The sequence below is a fragment of the Culex quinquefasciatus genome, chromosome 2, assembly GCF_015732765.1.
Source record: "Culex quinquefasciatus strain JHB chromosome 2, VPISU_Cqui_1.0_pri_paternal, whole genome shotgun sequence".
Lineage (NCBI taxonomy): Eukaryota > Metazoa > Arthropoda > Insecta > Diptera > Culicidae > Culex > Culex quinquefasciatus.
Window position 1 is genome coordinate 124,487,593 of NC_051862.1, and position 21,966 is coordinate 124,509,558.

At 37.4% G+C, this 21,966-nt stretch overlaps 1 protein-coding gene across 1 annotated transcript; it reads right to left on the reverse strand.

Moving 5' to 3' along the window:
- Positions 1–20,568: 20,568 nt before the first annotated feature.
- Positions 20,569–21,732, reverse strand: LOC6050749 (general odorant-binding protein 69). Its single transcript, XM_038250766.1, has 2 exons — positions 20,910–21,732; positions 20,569–20,576 (listed from the first exon to the last, which is right to left on the reverse strand). Exons 1-2 carry the CDS (start codon positions 21,730–21,732, stop codon positions 20,569–20,571), a joined length of 831 nt encoding a protein of 276 aa, XP_038106694.1.
- Between the last annotated feature and the right edge of the window lie 234 nt (positions 21,733–21,966).

Sequence of the window (21,966 nt, forward strand, 5' to 3'; positions counted from 1 at the left end):
TAAATCAGTACAGTTGTTTTGCTTCATTAGTTTTTAAAATATCTAGTTACTGGCGAAAAGCTTTTTTCGTGAAAAAAAAAATGCCGCGGTTCAACGAAATGTTACAATAATTTCAAATATTTTTAAACGAGCCCAAACATGTCGTTCATGATTATCAACGCAGGAAAAAACATTTCAAATTTGTTGTCGCTGCTCCTAAAAGGACTTTATCGAAATAAGTTATGAATAAAAAAATAACTGTTTTCAGTTGATGAGACTTCCATTTCTATTGAAGCTGTGAAGCTATTTTCAAAAAAAATATTATATTTGCTCTCTGCTGTTTGGCCAATTTTAAAAGGGTGGCAACATAAACTTTGGAAAATATTTACAATGAAATACAATTTAAAAAAAATAATAAAGATATCTCACAATCTTCAAAATGGAAATTCTAATCCATAAAATCCAAAAATATGAAATGAAAAAGTTCCATAAAATCCAAAAATTTGTAACGAAAAAGTTTAAAAATGAATTATTTATCAGAAATTTAAAAATTTGAAAATGATGTTTAATTAATTTAATTTCTAAGTTTTTGAATCCAACACGCAGAAAAATAAGGCATATTTGAATCAACAAAACGTTTTGTTGATTTGAAAATCTTTATTTTTGTTGAATCAACGCTAAACGTCAAAGCAGCTTTTTCGAAACAACAAAAGACTTTTGTGGAATTGAGAAAATCAAGGTTTGTTTCAACGCAAAATCGTCGTTGATTATATTCAACAAAGAAAATGTTGATTCAAACCTCGTACAGGCTGATTCTACAAAACATTTTTCTGCGTGAAGCTATAATTTTCTTCTTTTTTTTTACATTTTGAACATTTTTATCATTTTATTTCTTGCTTCAAAAATCGCAAGCTCATGCACAAAGCGAAAATTAGTTGATAATAAGGATTCACTTAGTTGAACTTTCGATTTTTGATATATTAAATAAAAAATGGAGAGTGGCTACGGTGGAAACAAATAAATGTGACCAAAAGTAAGCATTTTGGACGAGTGGATTCGGGAAAAAGGATTAAGAAAAAGTAATAAAAAATACACACAGATATTTTTCAAGCATTTTTCTCTAAGGTCTCAGATATGTTACTAACCATATTTTAAAAACCAAAACGATAAAATTAGAAGTGTATTTCTGATAATAGTCGAAATTCACTCAAATGTTCTTCATTCTAAATGATTTCGATTTTGAAAACAAAATCTGAATATTTTGTAGAAATTATGGCATTTTTTGAAAAATGTAGAAAAAATCATTTGTTAAGAGTATGAAGGTCCTCAAAAAGATAAGGGGTTTTAATGCAAATAAAGAAGGGTTATTAATTTTGCAGTCCAAAATCGACTAGCCGATTATCCAAAAGTTCGAAGGACTTCGGATAATCGAATCATGAACAAATGAAATCGTTTTTTTATTTGCTTGCTTTTAACATCCAATTCGGCATCTGCAACCACATTTGAGTTAAATTTGAACAATATTTCTTGGCAACCATTTTGGCCGCCACTTTGAATCTAAAAATGCTAAATTATTTTATGGTTCTTCAGGAGTCAAACTTAAGTTCGACAATCAAAAATAAGACAACGAGATTTAAGGATTTTTGCTCAAAAGTTATTAGCTTCCGAAAATGACCATTTTTGCGCAACATAACAAGTGCATAGCCTGGCAAGCTAGCACAGACATGAGTTTAAAAATTAATTATTTCTATGTAGCCCCGGATATTGTTATTTTCGAAGGCTAATAACTTTTCATCAAAAAACCCAAAAAATAAGGTGTCTTCGGGAAAGTTTTTCCAATTTTAAAGAAGATATTAGTTATGAAATTTGGTAAGAACTGGGTAGTTTTTGCGCCTTCCACAGGTCAAAAACTGAAACAGTTGCTTTTCTCCATACATTTTGACGATTTTTCTCAAACTTGGTGGTCAGTGGTCAGAAAAAGCTCAAATTTGGAACTTAGGCTAGTGATGGGTCAATCTTTGATTTTAGGGGGTAGCCTCAAGTAAGCCCAGATTTGGACCACTCTAACCAATGTAATGCTAAAACTACGAGATAAATGAAACGTTACTGAATGGAACTATGTTCAAATCTGCAGCTCAATTTTTAAATATTGGATCCATAATCTACGAAAACTGAGCTCGGCAATGGACAGGCAAATTACTTAGTTTGATCAATCTATTCTTGATTCACTATCTTACAAATTATTTCTGTGGAGAGAACACACAATCATTGTATTAGGATTATTTTTAAGGTAGTACACACAATCATTGTTTTGAGATTTTTTTAAGGTAGTAAAATTTTAAAAAATTGGGAAAAATTTCGGGGGGGGGGGGGCTGCAGCCCGGTAGCCCCCCCCCCTGGCTACGGGCCTGCCCCAACGTTTAACCACAAAAGCCGTCACCGCCGTCACGTTTGTTATACATTTTAGAATTTTACTAGAACTATGAGAAAATTCTGATCAGGGTTTGCATAACCCAATTTGTTTTTATTTTTAATTGGTTCAATACTAGAACTAAGGGAATATTTAAAGAAATTTTGCTTAAGAAATGTGGTTTTCAAACCAATACATTTATAAAAAAATCAATATTTGAAAACAGAGATTTATTTCCATATTCTTTTTTTAAGTCACCTTTTTTTAAACGAATCTCGATTTACGCAACTTTTTTTAAGTCATGACTTAAAATGAGAATATGACTTGAATTAAGAATCTTTAGGATTTCGTAATTTGTCAGATTTTTTTTTAAATGCGTCAGTTGTATTTTGTTTGGTTATGTTATCAAAACATTTTAGCATGGTTTTGAAATACTAGGGATGTTCTAGTCCATCCGAAACATCCGGAAATGTTGTGCAACAGGCTTACCAAGGAAACAAGTTGAAACTTCAATTTTTGACAACGGATCTTACCCAGACTGGTTCAGTGAGTGATGCTTAAAAATATAAAAAGGTTACTTTAAGAATGGTGTGCCTTTTTAAGCTTTTTCACATTGGACTTTTATAAATTATTTGAAAAAAAAATCTAAAACCAAGAAGATATCCTTGAAAACTATTTGTATTGGCGGTCTCTAAGTCGAGATTTCTACTCGAACCTAAACGTTCAAATAATTGAATGGCATCCGAACTTAAATCTGGGATTTTGGAGAAATTGCTAGCAATTTTAAAATTGCGTTATTTTGTCAAAATTGAATGCAGACATTTTATTTGGAGAAAATATTCTGCAAACTCTATTCTACATTCTGATTTAATCGATAAAGTCTATAGACGCTAAAGTTTAATCGGGCAAGAGAATTTTTGTCCATAATCTCTATGTTCTATTAAGTAGGTTTTTGGTAATATTTAGTTAAACCATTTTAAATGCTCAAATTTATAATAATGTTTTTTTCATTTTGTTTAGAAAATCATTTACTTTTGGAATTACAAAGAAAGGCAGGAACCTGAAAATGAGTTTGAAATTTTTAATTGGTGTTTGGCAGCAATGCTATTTTAAGATCAATTTTTATAAGCAAATTTCAATTTGGAATTGCATTTTCCATTCTCAAAAACAAATTTCATGCTGCAATTTGTTCGAAAAACAATAAATTACATTTATAACAAGTTTAAAAATTATTCCGTTTTGGAACGGTTTTTTCAAAAGACTGGAGCTCAGAAAAGAACCGCGGTTCTTTTTTTGTGAGCCATGGTTCGTTCGGTCTTTTAGTGAACCGGCTCTTTGAGCGGCTCGCTCTTTTTTTGCCCACCACTAGAAAAAAAATCTGCTCTCTAATAATAAAAAAATATGTTTCAGACGATTTCAAGCAAGGTATCGTCTTTTTGTTATGTTATCTTTGAATTGTGGATTTTAATTATAGAAAAGGACAAATTTTGTTAATTCACCAATAGAAACAATGGGTAAATTTACCTCTTTCAAAAGTGGTTTCTAACCATAACTTGACGTTTTATTCAAGACAACACATAGAATACAAAACATAAATAATTAGTCCGAAGAAGAGGAATCACTTTTAAAAAGAGGTGAATCATTCTTCACGAATTGAGAATGTGCATTTTTGTTTAATATTTTATCAATTTTCTGCTGATAAAAGTAGTTAACATAATATTGATTTTTCAGAAGCTTGAGAAGCACTGAATTTAGTATTAATTAGAAATGATTTTTTTTCAGCATTTCCGTGTCAAACTAAATCCAGATCAAAAGTACTCCGATTTGTTTTGTTTGGTGATTAGGGTGCTCAAATAAATTGCGTTTTTAATCTCTTGATAGACTCTAGATTTTAGTTCGACATGTTTCAAAAGAATGGTTGGGCCTTTAATTTAAAAAAATACGGGCTTGAAAAATATGTTTTAAATAACATATCCAAAAATAATGAATATCCATTAACAGGATTCAGAGGCATTATTTTCTGAAAAATATAAATAAAAAAAGTACCGTGCGTCTCCAGCTAAATAAACTGGGAATTTCGAAGAAGAACTTTAAGTTTGATTAATATAAATACCGAAATTATTTCTGATTATTTTAGCTAAGGAACTCGCATGCCAAATTTGGGCCAAATCGGAGCAGTTTTGTTCTGGAACCTGTTAGTTTGACGTGGAATCGCTGTTTTTTTATAAAAAAAAATATTAGAATTAGTAATTTTCACTTCTTTGACATTTTACCTCTTGTTGGTTTGGTTAGTAAGTAGTTGAGTTTTTTGGCAGTTCAATTTAAAAACAATAAGTTGTCACCATGGGTAATCTCTTATGGCTTTAATAACCCTATCACCAGTATCCATTAACTAGATAATATTATATTATCAAGGGGACTGCATTTCTAGGCTCGGTTCACGGTTGATTACAACGTCCATCGACATTCGTTGCCGTCATTAAACCCCGGGAGAATACGTCAACCCTGTGAGTTACTGGTGTAACAAAACAGTGGTGCAAATATATTGATTACTTTCTCTGGTTTTATTACACACAACTCACGCTCATAACACTTCAAGTGCCATCTGCTCGTTGTAACGAACGATGTACTCAACACAGAAATATGACGTCATGCTAATTGAGTAATTTAAGCAATTGACAACACACTTACCGGCTTTTCGGCGTGCACGCCACAAAACGGGCGGAACCGTGTTACCCGGGGAGGCCAGGGTGACAAGCGGGGGTAGTCCTGAAATGGAGACAAGCAAAGGATTTACGAGATTAGAGTGGTGAATTTGAGTTTTGGGTTGGAGTAAGAAAAAAGAATCAGAGATTATATTGCAACAACTATTTATTAGCCTCAATCAGTTCAACGTTTGCTTCCGACTTTAGTGATCTACGTTATAGTACGGTTTTGGAGCGGCACCGACGGATGCGGGGACATGGTGCACCACGTACGGAACCTCTTTGGCTGCGACACAGCTCTTGCAGGGTGCCTTCCCGTACAGCTTCTCCTTGGACACCGCTACCAACCGAGAGTACCACGGGATCACCGAGTTGAGACAGTTCTTGAAGGTCACAAACTGTTTCACCTCGTGACTATCGTCGCAGTACTGCTTCACGACACCTTCAACGCACTGTTTCAGCTCCTTGGTCAGCAGTTCCGGACATCCGAACTGGGTGTAGAGATTCTCCAGGCTGATTCCGTGCTTCAGGGAGTAGTATCCTCCGCGGACGGATCCCAGCAAGTAACCAGGCGCAAAGTTGGGTTGATCCAGCACGTTGCCCTTGCTGTACTCGATGAGCTCGCACTCCGGAACGTGTCGGAACTGGATCACTTCCAGAAGCAGCGTGTCAAAATCGTACTCGGTCCGCGGGATGAACTGCTTTTTCGGCGAAATGTTTCCCCACTGATGGTAGTAGCACTGGAAGGTCACGTACGCCCTGGCAAAGTGATTCCCGTGATCCAAATGGTGAAAAGCGCTGCGAATGCACTCCCGAGTCCTGTTAGCGTAGCACGTGTCACCGACGGCCGGTACAAAGAAGTTACGGAACACGTGCTCCTTGACGCCCTTTCCATCCGTCCACGAGACCAGGTTGTGCAGCGTGCAGTGGATCAACCGCTGAACGGGTTCGATTTTCGGGTACGACTCCGCGATGTACTTGTCCAGCGTGCAGTTGGAGATTTCGTAGTACTCGGCGCACTCCCGCAGTCCATCGTGGAAGCTCTTGTAGGTGATCTTGTGGTGAAGGGCAGCACCTCCAAGGTACACCTGAACCAGAACGAAGAAGATGATCGAAGACCGCATGATGTAACGGTAGTGAAAAAGCAACTGATGACCACAGAATGAAAGTTGCAGCTTTAAATACTAAAAACCACTTCCAGAAAGTGACACGTGGTTCCGTGTGGTCATCCATAGCGCTGAAGATAGCCAAGTTTTCGGAACGTGGGTGTTGCGATTTGGGCTAACTGAAGAAAATGCTTTTCGGGAGTGCAACGAATGAAATCAATGCACTGTAGGGGGAGGTGAACGTGTGAACGTGACTTAAGAATGGCTGATTTGAAGGGGTCTTTGGTTCACTTTTGCATTGTTTTGCGGTGTATTGCATTGCATAAATAACAAATTAGTTCTCTTAAAATGATAACCTAAAGAAAATAAAAGTCATTACAATGCAACATCGTTCATGTGATGTTCTGATTCTGTTATAGAACATTATACATTTTCGTGAAATTATTTCTCTCCCCCCTTTAAAGTTTGTGGAGACCTTCCCTATGACCAAAGAAGCTTATTTGTGTCATTGGTTCACCAATACAAGTCTCCATACAATTTTGGCAGCTGTCCATACAAAATGGTACGTAAATATTCGAAAAGCTGTAACTTTAGAATGATTTTTTTGATCAATTTGGTGTCTTCGGCAAAGTTGTAGGTTGAGAAATATCCAGAAAAAATAGGTACACGGAAAAAAATTGCCGATTTTCTAATTAGCTTTTTGCCTTCCTCATTTTACAAAAACTCAATTTCTCAAAATATGTATTTTTTGATTTTCGAGATTTTTTGATATGTTTTAGGAGACCAAAACCCGAAACTTTTGAGCCATAGAGAAGTATGTTCGAAAATTTCATTTCGAAAACAATATATTTTTTTTAATCAGGACTAACATTTCAAAAGGGCGTTACATTGAATGTTTGGCTCTTTTGAAATGTTAGTCTTGATTCAAAAAAAATAAATAAATTTATTGTTTTCGAAAAGGTCGAAAAATTTCACAAAAGTTTCTTAATTTTAACATTAAAGATCGGACCATTAGTTTCTGAGATATCGACATTAGAAAATGGAGGGATGTTTGGGTGAAACCTGGAAAACTTCAATTTTCTTGATTGTTTTTCTTTAAGCCGCTGTATCTCAGCAACCAGTGGATCAACCTTCTATGTCTCTGAGACAGTTTTATAGCAAATTTTCTGAACTATTCAAAAACATTTTTTTCCAGAAATGGTCACTCAGGGTCACTATTTTTAAAAATCGAGAAACTGCAAATAGTTCGCTGAAATCAAACTTTTGGTGGCTATGTCTTGAAAACGGAGCCCTTAATCAAAAAATCTGTAAAGTAATAGTTGATTGCAAATTTAATTTTACATTAAAAAATCAGGTCAAAAAAATGGTATGCATGAAGTTTCGATTTTTTCCAAAAATCACTATTTTTTCTAAAATTCATAACTCGGCGGCAGATTTTTTACCATACTTCTCTGTGGCTCAAAAGTTACGGGTTTGGGTCCCTTAAAACTTATCAAAAAATCTCAAAAATCTAAAAATACATTTTTTGGGAAATTGAGTTTTTGTAAAAAAAAGTAAATTAAAAAATCGAGATTTTTTTTGTCGAAGAGAAAATTCACTCCAAAGTTACAACTGTTCAAATATTTACGTACCATTTTTGCAAGGACAGCTGCCAAAATTGTATGGAGACTTTTATGGGTGAATCAATGACACAAAATAGTTTCTTTGGTCATAGGGAAGGCCCCCACAAAGTTTGAGTCAAATCATAAAATACAAATATAATCCATTCCGATTTGTTAGAGAATTGCTCAGCTTTACACCTGACTAGACCTTAAATCTGAAAACGCCACGGGGCATAAGATTTTATGAAGTATTTTTCAAAACCTTTGTTTTCTTATAATAATTGGAAAGTACAAAACAAGCCTTAGGGTTTGTTTTAAGTCTTATTTTATCAAAATGCTATTTTTCCTAGATCAGTAGTGTCCCTACCAATGACTTGCACCTATTATAAAGTATGATTTAACTTTTGTTTATTTTTGTTGAGAGCTTTTAAAAAATCTTGTTCAGGTGGGGCAAGTGTACCATATGGATTTTAAGTATGAAAAAATAACGAATTGCTGCAGCAACATATTTTATTGGGAAATAAATACGTAAACGTATTAAAAAACTAATAAACAATTTTTTAAAAAAAATGTCCATACAAAATACAGCATTACTATGAAAATTTACTATTTATCATCTAAGTAATTTTTTTTTTCGTTAAAGCGATCAAATTTTTTGTAAAATATTATTATTTAATCTAAAAATGGAAGGAAACGTTTCAAATACATTTTAATCTGATGTCCCGCATAAAAAAGTACCATATAAAAACTTTTTTTCATATGGTAATTGAACTTTAAACTATATTGTTACTACCATTTCCAAAAATGTTTGACTACTATTTTAAAAATGGTATTTATATGGTTGGCATGAATTTTTACTATCTCACAAATGGTTTAACCATCTGGCATAAGGGTGGTTAGCAATGGTAACCTTAAAAACTCAGTACTATTTTCGTCAAAAACTGTTTGTTGTATGGTAAATAAATGGTTTAAGTACTATTTGGCAAAAAGTAACCTTAAATCAAACAGTTCACAAATAGTTTAATATAGTTAAATTTTAATTTTGGGAAATTGAAAAAACGATTTCTCAAACAGTTACCATTTCTCAAAGTGTCATTGTATGATCCAATATGGTAATCAAATGGTAATTTTTTATCCGGGGTGTCTAAGTGATAACAGGTCAATTGTTAGCAAATTAACATGTTGTTTCATGCATTGTTCCTCTTGCCCCAACGAGTTGTTCGTCTTGCCCCACTGGTTGAGTAGAACGTACGGAAAATTAAAAAAAATTAAAATCATTTTTTTACATTAAAAAACTGGATTTTTTAAAAACTTGTTCTATCAAAGTCTTAGTCAAGCCCTGGAATAAGATGATTATAAAAAATCTGACAGATTTTTTAACGTTTTTAATGGGTTTTAACGAGCATTTCCTTAGCTTGTTACACTTGCCCCACTTTCTCCTACAGCCAGTTTGGTGCTCCGGAACTGCTGACTGCTGAGACAAGGCAGTGCTGTGATGCTGCCGTACGGGAGGTTTGTGATGCTGATCATGCGACCAAGTTGTACAGGATGTTCAAAAACTGTTTGAAAGATATCAGAAAAGATTGTCTGTAATTCATCGTGACTGTCATATTGTCGTTGTCGTGCTATCTTGTCGAACATGTATTTTTGGCCAAATTGAGTTAAGAATGCTATTTTGTGCAGTAGACCTTCACAGATCCCCAAAATTCGATTTCAATCATGATTTATTCAATAAAACCGAAAAAAAACTCCGTGCATTTTTGTTACTTTTCACATGGAAAAAGTTTCAACCTTGTCGTGCTGTCTTGACGCACACTCAAAAAGGATGTAAGTGCGACAACTGGCCAAAGGGAGTTCAGGTCAGAACGCGTTTGACAGACGTACATGCCCGACTACAGTAAACATTTGGAATTAAAACTCGGGACTTTGGCCACCAAATTCAACCAAACTTCGGGACAATGCACAGAATGTTTGTTATTGTTTACATTGCGTGCTCTATTTTGTTGTTTATTCAAGGTCAAACATTAAAACGAGTAAAATGAAAGTATGATAAAATGAGCATACAAAATAAAATTAAATTTTATTATATTTTTGAGTTGAGTTGATCAACGATACTTCGCCTCCATCCAAAATATGTGATCAATGTGGTTAATGCTATGGTGGATTTTTGACAGGTCGAAATTCAAGAAAATTTACCGCGGTTAACCAAAATCAAATTAATAATGCAACTCAAATCCTGCTAAATAAAAACAGTTTGTTTTATTTCACTCGGAACATTTATTGAGTACATTTTTCGCAGCAGTTTGAAACAACCTCAACGTCGGAATGATATCCTTCAAGCAGTTCCGGAATATCCGGTACAACTTGGTCGCATGATCCGAGTCGCACTCTTCCCTCGCGGCAGCATCACAGCACTGCTTCGTTTCCGTCGTCAACAGTTCCGGGTGGGCAAACTGAACGTACACCGCCTGGAGGTTGAGCCCGCTTTGCAGACTATAATAACCCCCACGAAGAGCACAAGCCAGATGTACCCCCGCAAAGTGAGCATCGTCCAGAATGTTTCCCTCGCTGTACTGCTCCAAAGTACATCGGGGAAGTGTTCGCAGCGTGAATCCCGTTTCAATTATCCGGAACAGTCCACTGCACTCGAAGGGAACGTATTGATCACTGCTCACTAAACTGCCGTAGTTATGGTTGAAGCACTGGAAAGATTCGTACACTCGCTGGTAATGGTCCTCGTGCTTGGAGTTGACACACTGCAGGCATTCCAGGGTTCGATTCAGGTAGCAGCAATCTCCGGCAGCAGGTTGGAAGAAGCTCCGGAGAACGTGACTTCGTGCCGTGTCACTTTCATGATCCCAAGCTCCCAAATTGACCAGAGTGCAGTGGATCAATCGCTGGACTTCCTCCACGTTCGGATATGAATCCTCAGCGATCCATTGCAGAGTGCAGTTGGACACTTCCAGGTACTCGGCGCACTCTTTCAGTGCTTTTGAAAAGCTTTTGTAGATTGCGATATGAGAAAGATCACCGAAAACGAGTACAATGCAGGATAAACCGAAAAAGGAAAGAACACTAAGAGGTCTCATGTTTCCGGTTGGTATTGTTTTTTGACAACTGAATGGGATTGCTGGAATGGTCACTTATTTAACACTTTCAGAGGAAAACGCTACTTTATATCGACAAAGTTGTAGCTTTTGGGAACACGTAGCGCTGCGCTGCGTTCGTGGCAATATTTGGGTTAAGGATAAGATTGAAGATAGCTAGTACCCAAACAAATTCAAAGTGAAATTGACCGTAGCCTAAAGAGACATTGGCATCACGATTTCAATTGAATTAATTAATTAATAATATTAAAATATCAGAATTTTTCACATTTTTTAAGTTTTTAAGCGCTAGAAAAAAAAAGATACCGATATTCTAACTACAGTCAAGACTCGATTATCCGAAACCTCGATTATCCAAAGTTTGATTATCCGAAGGTTTGCATGGGACTTCGGATAATCGAATCACGAACAAAAAAAGTATTTTTTATTTTCTTACTTTTAAAATCAAATTCGAATTCTGCGACCCTATTTTCATCAAATTTAAATAGTTGATTGCCTATTAAATTTAAAAAAGATTTTTTTTTATATTTCATCACCATTATTTTGGCCGCCATCTTGAATTTAAAAATTCTAAATCACTTTAGATTATCCGAAGTTTCGATTACCCGAAGTTAAATTTTGCCAAGGCCTTCGGATAATTGAGTCTGGAGTCTGGACCCCTCCCCCCGACTCCTCTTCGGTTTCCTTGAGACTTTGCTTTAAGGCGTTATTTTGGTCCATGATCACGAATCCGAGGTCCATATTTCGATATCTTGTGACGGTGGTGCGGTACGACCCCCTTCATTTTGTTGGATTTTTACCAAGACACGTTTTTCAGTGATTTGGAGCTCGTAAGAGATAGAAATTTTGTGTCAAAAAGACTTTTATGTAAAATTAGACGCCCGATTTTTTCATCAATAGAAGTTTAAAAAATGTTTTATAATCACTGTCATTTCCCGTTACTAAAATGTAAAATATATGAGACATGCCATTTTATAAGATATTTAATGTTCTGTTCTAATCTGCAATAACGCAGTGGGACCATCCATAAACCACGTGGACACTTTTTTGGGAATCTCGAACCCCCTTCGTGGACAATTGTCCATATAAAAAAATCTTTTTGTATGGAGCGTGGACAATCGCCATACCCCCTAAAGTGTCCACGTGGTTTATGGATGGTCCCAGTGTGGTCATTTTTTATAATTTTTTTTTATCATTATTTAATTACGTGTTTTTTGTAACATTGAAGGGTTACTTTTAGCAATATACCAATGTTGTATAAAGATGTAAAGCAGATAAAAACAAAAATAAATGTATAAGGGATTTGCATGTGTTTTTTACGAGTTATCTGGTTCTATATTTTGGGACTGAAACAATCTGTGATTTTGATTGATGAGAATACTTGTTGATAATACCAAAACAAACAACATTTGCAATCACACCAAAGCAATTCGAGCTCTCAATAGTTAGTTAAGACAGTTTTTGAACTCAGTAAACACCACTTCTGCTTTTATTCTCTCTCATAATTTCAACACTTGTTCACAATCATTCCGGCAACAACTTCAACCAACTTCAGCGTCGGTATGATATCCTTCAGGCAGTTTTTGAAGATTCTATGCAACTTGACAGCGTCACTACCGTCGCAGACCTCCTTCAGGGCGGCGTCACAGCACTGTCTCGTTTCGGCCGTCACCAGCTCCGGAACACCAAACTGAACGTACATGTTTTCAATGTTGATCCCACGCTGCCGACTGTAGTAACCACCTCGTAAGGATCCGGTCAGCAACGTCCGTGGAAAGTTGGGCTCGTCCAGGATGTGTCCCTTGCTGTACTCGACCAAGACGCATCGCGGTAGGTTTTGGATGGCAAATCCCGCTGATACGAGGGTATACAACTCGTTCAACTCTAGCGGCACGTACTGCGCACCGTCCACCAAGTTTCCGTACTGGCGGTAGTAGCACTGGAATGCTTCATAGGCTCGTTCAGCGTGATCCTTGCAGGTATGGCCGATGTCCTTCAAACAATTTTGGGTACGGTTTTGATAGCAGGAATCACCAGCAGCTGGCTTGAAGAACCCCTGAAGGACGTGACTTCTCTCAGAGTGTTTCTCGATGTCCCATGCTCCCAGATTGATAAGACTGCAGTAAACCAATCGCTGGACCAGCTCGTTTCTCGGATAGTGATCCTCAATGATGCGGCTCAAAGTGCAGTTGGACACTTCAAAGTACTCGGAGCACTCACTCAGAGTTTCTGGGAAGCTTTTGTACTCGGTGTAGTGGGCAAGACTCGCGAATACAGCAGAGATTGAAATCAGTCCCAAGGTGGTGAAACTTGCGAGGAGCCGCATATTTGCGGTTGAAATACCCTACGGTAATGGAATGCCTCTATGAGTGGGTGCGTATTTAACCTTACCAAAGTTTACTGACAACAACTTTACTCACCGTCCTTTTTGGAGATTAAGTCACAAAACATTCAAACTATACGTGACCACGTGAAAAACTAAGTGTTATAGAATATTAATTGTCGTTTGCCACAGTATAAAAAACAGATTTATCAGAGAGTAGGGAAAAAATTGTATGAAAAGAAGTTAAATCTTTCCACTGGTAATGTGTAAATACAGGGGAGAGTGGGGAGACTTGATCCCCGGGAACACTTGATCCCAAGCCTGTATCTCGTCAACATGTGGGTAAAACAATTAGCTTTGTTCTAGAAAGTTGTGCGAAATTGACTAAAACTCATTGTAGAAAACAAAGAAAAAAATTAAAAAAATGTTTAGATTGAGTTACACACATTTTTCTAAAAAGTGCTGCAAAAAACTTCCAAGAGATCTTTTTTCTTTGCTTTGATAAGTATAGAAAACACTCAAAAATTATTCAAAAAAATATTTTTTATACATGAATTGTTTGATAAACATATCAACTCCAAAACCCGTACGCATTTGACGTTAAATTTATCGTCATACTATTTTTACAATCAATTGTTAATAAAAGTGCGTTTAGGGAGACTTGTTCCCTGCATTTTAACAGTCACTGGAATCAGCCTCAAGATTAAATAATTGGGCTGGGTTTTCATACATAGTTTCCTTTATAATAGTTGTACACAGTGTTGCAAATGAGTGATAGAAAAGCTATCAATAGATTATCTCTGCACCAAAAACATCCGAGAGTATAGCGGCCGTCACTATAGCTTGTGAAATCTCTTCTTGTGTCTCGTGATTCCCAGCGATGTCATTCTCTCTCTCTATCACTCCTCCCCTTTTCCGCGACTATGCTCTCTCACCGCTGAGTCTCTCAATCTCTCCGAAAACTGCAATGAGAGATCGCGAGATGGCGATTAGGAGCCGACCACGCATGACGTCCTGTTAAACTACGTTTGCAAAATTAGTTTTGTGGCGGCTTTTGTGGTTAAGCGCTGTTGCGGTAGGATGATCGTGAAAGCGGGAATGAGAGAGAAAAGGAAAATGTCAATCGCGAGTGTGTAAACACAAAAACGTGTTCGGCTATTTTCGGCGCTGAGAGTTTCAATAGGGAGAGAAGAGCAGGTGTATTTGAGGCATGAATATTCAGGCGGGATAATTGTAGTTGCTGAGAGCTGATATTTTGATATTTTAACAACCCTGGTTGTACATAACTTACTGCAGTTTGAACCATTTTTCAAAAGCTTTGTAAACAAAAATTACAAGCTTTTGTAAACATGCTCAATTTTGGACAAAAAAAGAAAATTTTAAGTTTTTAAATATTTTGCATGCTAATTATATTTTAAGCATAAGCATAAGCATAAGTGCCCACCCGCAGTTGCTACTCCGTTTTTGACCAGGACCTCCAGAAGTTACATCCACGAGCCGTGGAAGATGAGTGGGTGCTATCTTTCCTCGCTTCGCAACTTCTCAAAGGCCCCTATCATGCTGATCAATACCGGCGCCGGCCACGACCAGTGATAGAGTCACGGGGAAGTGGATGGGAATGTTAGTCCGATACTTGAGTGATAGAGACCGCCCAATCGACTGCTTCTCCGACAAAGTATCACATGAGTTTTGAGGGGGTTAGTAGATGGGTATGAGGTCAGGATTCACGAGTGGCAGTGATGTGACCATGAGCATTTTGTTTATCGGTTGAAATTTTTTAAATCTTAGGCAGCCGGCTGCGGAAAGATAGATAATTGATTATTTAAAATGGTTTATTTTTATCGAACGCGTGCCAGCCGAGCAGTAGTGCTATGGGCTGGACTTATCAGTATATTTTTACTGTTTTTACAATTTAGATAACGCGAGCAAATTTCAAAAATAGTAAATAAAAGACGCTTCACTCTTCATAAAATCGATAGTTTGATGAGTTAATACTAAAACTGAAAGTTGGAATAAAATTTTACGATCATTTACGACGAAAATTATCGCGAAAAAACCGGACTGCGCGTCCCCAGAAGCGCTGCACTTATGATTGCATGCTAAACTTGTTAAACTTGTTATATTTTGAACACAAACGTACAGGTTTAACGTGAAATTGCTGTAACTAATAGAAAATTAAAAGTTTGGATGAATAAGAAACATTGTCCTTAAGATTTCTTCTAAATGTTGTAAGGAGGATCAAATTACCCCCAACATTTTAAAAATGCCGGTTTAAAATATTTTTTAAAAACGCTTGGCATGATTCGAAGAGTTTATCTGGTGAAATACCCTTATCAGCCAAACATAGTTGAATGTTTAAGCTTTCAATTCATGCAAAAAGTTCATAATTTTGTGAGAAATTGACAGAGTTATGTGCGATACAAAAAAAGGGGATCAAGTCTCCCCACTCTCCCCTACCTTCCGAATCCGAGGTCCGTTTTTTGATATCTCGTGACGGAGGGGCGGTACAACCCCTTTCATTTTTGAACATGCGAAAAAAGAGGTGTTTTTCAATAATTTGCAGCTTGAAACGGTGATGAGATAGAAATTTTGTGTCAAAGTCCCTTTGCAGACAATTACAAAAAAATTGATTTATAAACGTAAGGGATATGCTTATAAACAACACGAGTTATAGCGATTTTACGAAAAAAAAAGTTTTGAAAAAGTTGGTCGTCTTCGATCATGGCCGTTAATTGTCACCCACGACAAACACGGACGACGAAACAAAAAGAAACGCAAAAAGTAACTTTTTCAAAAAAAAATCGGAAAATCGCGACAACTCGTGATGTTTATAAGCATATCCCTCATGTTTATATAAATTTTTGTAATTGTCTGTTCTACAACTTTGTAAAACATTGTTACACTCTAAAAAATAACCCTGCAAAGATAGAAAAAACACGAAATTTTAAAATGAAATTTTTTGTTCAAAATGAAAAAATTACCCTTCTGGGTCAATGTAGATTCGAAAGGAACATTAAATTGAGCATGAGCATGAGCATGAGAGATCACCCATGGTTGCCCCTCCGTTGCTGAACAGAACCGTAATATCCTTTCAGCACTAATGACCATAAGCTTCAACAATCTAATGGTGTTTCCCTTATCAACAGCATGTATGAATGCGCTGAAAAGATAAAACACCATGATTGCCAAAACTAGGTCAGTTGCGAATAGGTAACAGTCATTGGCCACCAACGGCGCCCGCCATGTCAGTTTGTAGACCTCGAGTTTAAGGGACGGGAATGTTAGTTAGCGCAGGTTGCTACTAGGGCAGCTGATTTACTCTGTGCTTACACCCCACGAGCGCCAGGAACCTGAAAACTTGTTAGTAGGATAGGGTGTTTGGTCAGGATTCATCATAGAAGATGATGATGCGACCCAAAATCATAGTGTTTGTTGAAAGGTATTATATCTTATTCTCAAGGCAAACAATCGGATGCTTCGGATGAGACATTTCCCGTTTATCGGTTGTTAAATTTTAAATTAAATGGTTTAATCTTAGACAGCCGACTGTGGAAAGATAGAACCAAAATCATTTATAATTATAGAATTAAGGATTAAACAGTGTAACTTTTTAAATTGAGATTTTTTTACGAGTTTTAAATGATTGATGGTTAGTGAGGTACTGATTAACGAAGCGAACGACGAGTTACGATGTTTATCGAGCTGAAAAGGCATGATAAGTTTTTTTTTGTTGTTGCACACCGACGACGAACGCGAAAAATCCTGCGACCCGACGGAACGACATCGCAAATCGGATTCTGCTTCACTTTTCTAAGGGGATAAGGGAAAATCTCCACGATGTCCTCAAGTTAGTTTCGCTTGGAGTTGGATGGTTTTTGGGAAGGTAAAAGGTCTAGGATACACTCCAAGCAAGAAAAGCAACTAGCGACGCGACGCGTTGTTACTCCAATTCGATTTACCTAATAACATTAAAAAAAATAACTATTTGCTACCCTTATTAACTCCTCTTGGCCGTGCATGTTTGTAATGTAATTACTATATTATTAAAACAAAAAAACCTCGACGAACTCAACCGGCGACGTGCTTTCCGATTCACGGTGATAAAGGAAAGACTGATTTCATCACTACCAGCAAAAAAAAAACGCTTAAATCACCATCATTCCGTCAGAGCAATCGCGTGGCCCCGCTGACCACATTCGACTCAATTGTTATGTTTTACGCCATAATGTTTTTTTATTTTTACACACACACACATACACACACACACACACACACACACACACACACACATTTTCATACATAAAACAACATAGAACGTGCTCACCGGAGTCCACCAAAAAATGCTCATTGTTGTCCGGTGTCGCCAAGCCCAGCATCACTCTCAGCATGCTACGCAGTTGCCCGCCTTGCTATGTTAATGTTGTATCCTACTCTCCGGGCAACAGACGAGCGTTGAACGTTGTCCACCTCTTATCACTTAACACTTTTAGCAATCACAGGGCTGCCGCCGCTCCCGGTCTCGTTTCCGCACAAACAGATGCAGCCACTAACATAAGAACCAAGAAGGAAGCTGCCTCTCTTCATGCGGCAGTTGGCCGCATCCCTCCACAGTACTTAAAACCAGCACAATCCCACCTCACTGCACACCTATTTTAGCACTCACAACCAACACGATTGAGTTGACGTTTTGTGTCATCGTCAAACCACTTCAATCGAACGCAAAGCCACATAAAGCAAATCAATTTGAAACGTAAACCTAAAATTCTAAAAAAACACCACTCAATTGGCAGAGTTCGTCGTGCACCAATGAGTATTTTAATTGAAATTTTTCGTAGATTCGAAAGGAACATTAAATTTCCCATAAAATGACATGTTCCAACATTTTTTACAGTCGAGTAACGGAAAATGGGAGAGTTTTTAAAACTTTTTTAGTGTTTTTTTTTTCGATGAAAAATACGTTTTGTTCGGAATTCTGCCATTAAATCGGGCGTCTAATTTTATATAAAAGTCCCTTTGACAAGAAATTTCTATCTCATCATCGTTTCAGGCTGCAAATTATTGAAAAACACCTCTTTTTTCGCATGTTCAAAAATGAAAGGGGTCATACCGCCCCTCCGTCACGAGATATCAAAAAACGGACCTCGGATTCGTGATCAGGGACAAACCCAAGTAGCACACTTTGTTCACCAAAAGATTTCCGAACTTGTTGTTGAACTCATTTACTATGTTTTCCCAACGTCCCTGAGAACTCTTGAACGCTGGAAAAAGCGCACGTGTTTCTGTTGTTGAACATCTCTTAACCCGTTAGAAATGTGCGTGGTTTAATTTAGTTTTACCAGCGCACGTCCTACTTGCATAGAGAACGTTTGTTGAACATGTCATAAGAACTCTTGACTTTAAGATTCTGAACCGGGTTGGATAACGTCGTTAGAACCGTTTAGCAACATTCTGCCTTTAAGATTCAGGAGGGAGTTAGGCAAACGTTTTTATAACAGTTCAAGAACATATCGTGGCAGACAAGATTGTTTAACAGGCTTTTCATAAAATATGTTCAAGGTGTTCGCTCAAAAGTTATTTTTTCTTCATTTAATCCTTTATTTGTGAGAAATGTCGCTTTACGATATTCAATTACCAGTTTTTTGTAATTTATTAGTTTAGACAGGGATACGCCATTTATGAATGATGGATAATAAAAAAATATCAACCATAAAAAATCATGAAATTTCTTAATTATGCCTTTGGGATTATTTTTTTCAATTATGTTTGAGTGCTAATTAACATCGCTTGCTACTACTACTACTCTACTACTGCTGCTGGTTCCCGGTGCTGCATTTTCAGTTTTCCTTTTTGATGAAGAATGCTCAGGGCAAGTATCGAACTCAAGATCACTCCAAATGTCAAGTCCGGGCGCGCGTCTGCTTCTTTCCACGAGGGGTTATGTTGGATGAGCAGGCCTAAACGTCAATAAGAAGTCTGCGGTCATCTAGGTTTTACCAAGTTCACTAACAGTTTGCCAAAACTTCTTTCGAACATAAGCTGTTTCTATTTTTAGAACTATCCTTGCTTGTTTCGTCAACATGTCCTTGCTCGGTGTTTAGAACACGAACGCGAACTTCACATAAACAACTAGTTTACGAGAAATCCCAGCCGAAGCCAAAGGTCAAATCAACTATGTTATCACGTTTAGCAAACTGAAATGAAACATCATGTCTGCAAATGTCATTTTGCTTTTCGAGTTCTACAAGCATGTTGCATTGAGGTCAGAATAAACTTCAGAATGAACTGTTCGTAATCCGTTGCTAGATTTGGCATTTGTGTTACACAGCCATGTTGAACAATGGTTTTTTGGTCAAAATGTGAACAATTGACCAACTTTGTTGACACTTGTTCAATAATTAACGAATAAAAACACTTATGCAGCAATTGTTGAACAACAAAATAAAGAGCGATGTTTTTCTTGCTACTTGGGAAAGTTACCCCTTAGGACAAAGTTTCACGCAAATTGAAGAGGGGTCGTGGCAACTTTTCCCGATTTCGTGTGAGTTGGTAGAGAATAACCCCTATAACATCCAGAACTTTGTTCTAGAAATTAGGAGGAAATCCAGTTTTTTTTGTGAAAACTTAATACATAATTACCTTAAGTGTGGGACAAACTTCAAATGCGTTTTTCTCAGCTTGCTACTTTTAGAATTTTTAAATCCAAGATGGCGGCCAAAATGACAATGATGAAATATTTAAAAAATGCATGTTCTAAGTTTAATTGGCAATCAAACATGCAAATTTGACTAAAATGGGGTCGCAGAACTCTAATTCGACAATAAAAATAAGAAAATAAAAAAAACGAAAATTATTGGTTTTGCTGATGATTCGATTATCCGAAGTCCCATACAAACCTTCGGATAATCGAACTTCGGATAATCGAGGCTGCATTGTATCGAATTCAATGTGGATTAACGAGTTCAAGTTTTGCAATGCACTAAACACAACTTATTTCACAATCACAGTCCAGACTCGATTATCCGAAGCTTCGATAATCCGAAGTTTCGATTATCCAAAGTTCGATTATCCTAAGGTTTGTGTGGGACTTCGGATAATCGTATCAAGAACTTTTTTTTTCTTTTTTTTCTTTTTCTTGCTTTAAACATCCAATTCAAGTTCTGCGACCCCATTTTAGTCAAATTTGAATAGTTGTTTGCCTATTAAATAATAAAATGCATTTTTTCAATATTTTGTCACCGCCATATTGGCCGCCATCTTTGAATTATAAATTCTAAATCACTTTAAAGTAGTTAAGGGGTCATACTTAAACTCGACAGAGAAAAATCGACAGTCAAAAATCAGACAACTAAAAGAAAAATTTCGTGGAAAGCTTAATTTTAAACAAAGGCTTACGTGACTGCTGAAATCATTAACTCCTTGTTTGAAGCAAACAAAGTCAACCCAAACGTATCACAATTTAGCATGGGCCAAAAAACTTCTCTGGATGCAGGATTAGTGAATGTGTGTATGAATACGGGAGCGGAATTGATATTTTTTCGAAGATTTCGACCGAGGCTCTTTGAAGATTTTAAAGACAGATATAAACAATGTGCAATCTTTACTAAGAAATGTTCAACAATATTTACAACAAACAATAACAATAAAATTCAGTCTTTTCAGTTACTCCACTCCTACTCACACCCGCACAGATCCGTTCCCACTTCCTGCGCCTGAAGTTGTTGGACCAACGACAACGTCGGTAATACATCTGCCAAGCATTTCTTGAAGATGTGGTACAGTCGTGTTTTGTGATCAGAGTCACAATACTGCCTACTGACCGCCGCAACACACTCCTCAGTCTGCTTGGTCAGCACCTCCGGCACGCCAAACTCCGTGTAGAAACTACTCAGATAAACACCATCCTGCAAGCTGTAGTACCCCGCTCGGACACACCCAATCATGAATGCCCGCGCGAAACTCGGCTGGTCGAGGATGTTCCCCCGGGCGTACTGAATCCGCTCGCACCGGGGCACGTTGGCCAGCTCGATCGCCAACGAGATGAGCTCGTTGAACTCATTCGCAGTGTTCGGGATCCACTGCTTGGACTCGCGAATGTTCCCATACTGCCGGTAGTAGCACTGGAACACCTCGTACGCCTGACTCAGCTTATCCTGGCAGCTCGCCAGCACATTTCGTACACACTCCGCCGTCCGATTCTCGTAGCAGGTGTCCTGCGGCGCCGGTTCGAAGAAGCTTACCATCACGTGATGTTCCACGCCGCTGTCTTCCTTCCACGCGACCAGATTGAGCAGCGTGCAGTGGAGCAACTTTTTGACGATCTCGCAGTTTGGGTACGAATCTTCGACGTATCGCTGTAGGGTGCAGTTGGACACTTCCAGATATTCGGCGCACTCCTGAAGGGCCTGTGGGAAGCTCTTGAAGATGGTGTAGTGCGAGAGGCGGCACTGAACCGACGAAATGGACAGAAGTCCAAAAAGGACGACCGAAATCAGAGTTTGCATTGTGGACAAGAGTGGCTTGCAACTGGGACTGACTGAAAATGCCGAAAAATTAGCGATATTTAAACGGGGTCGACGAACTAAATGTTTTCGAAAACAACTTTCATGATTACTGAATTTGTGATTTGAAGTGTTCAAATGCCTGTAATTAAGGACACAGTGCGATAATTTCAAATTAAATAGTTGATGCAGCACGTGACCTTATGTTTCATTATAGTTGTTTCATTATAGTAGTTC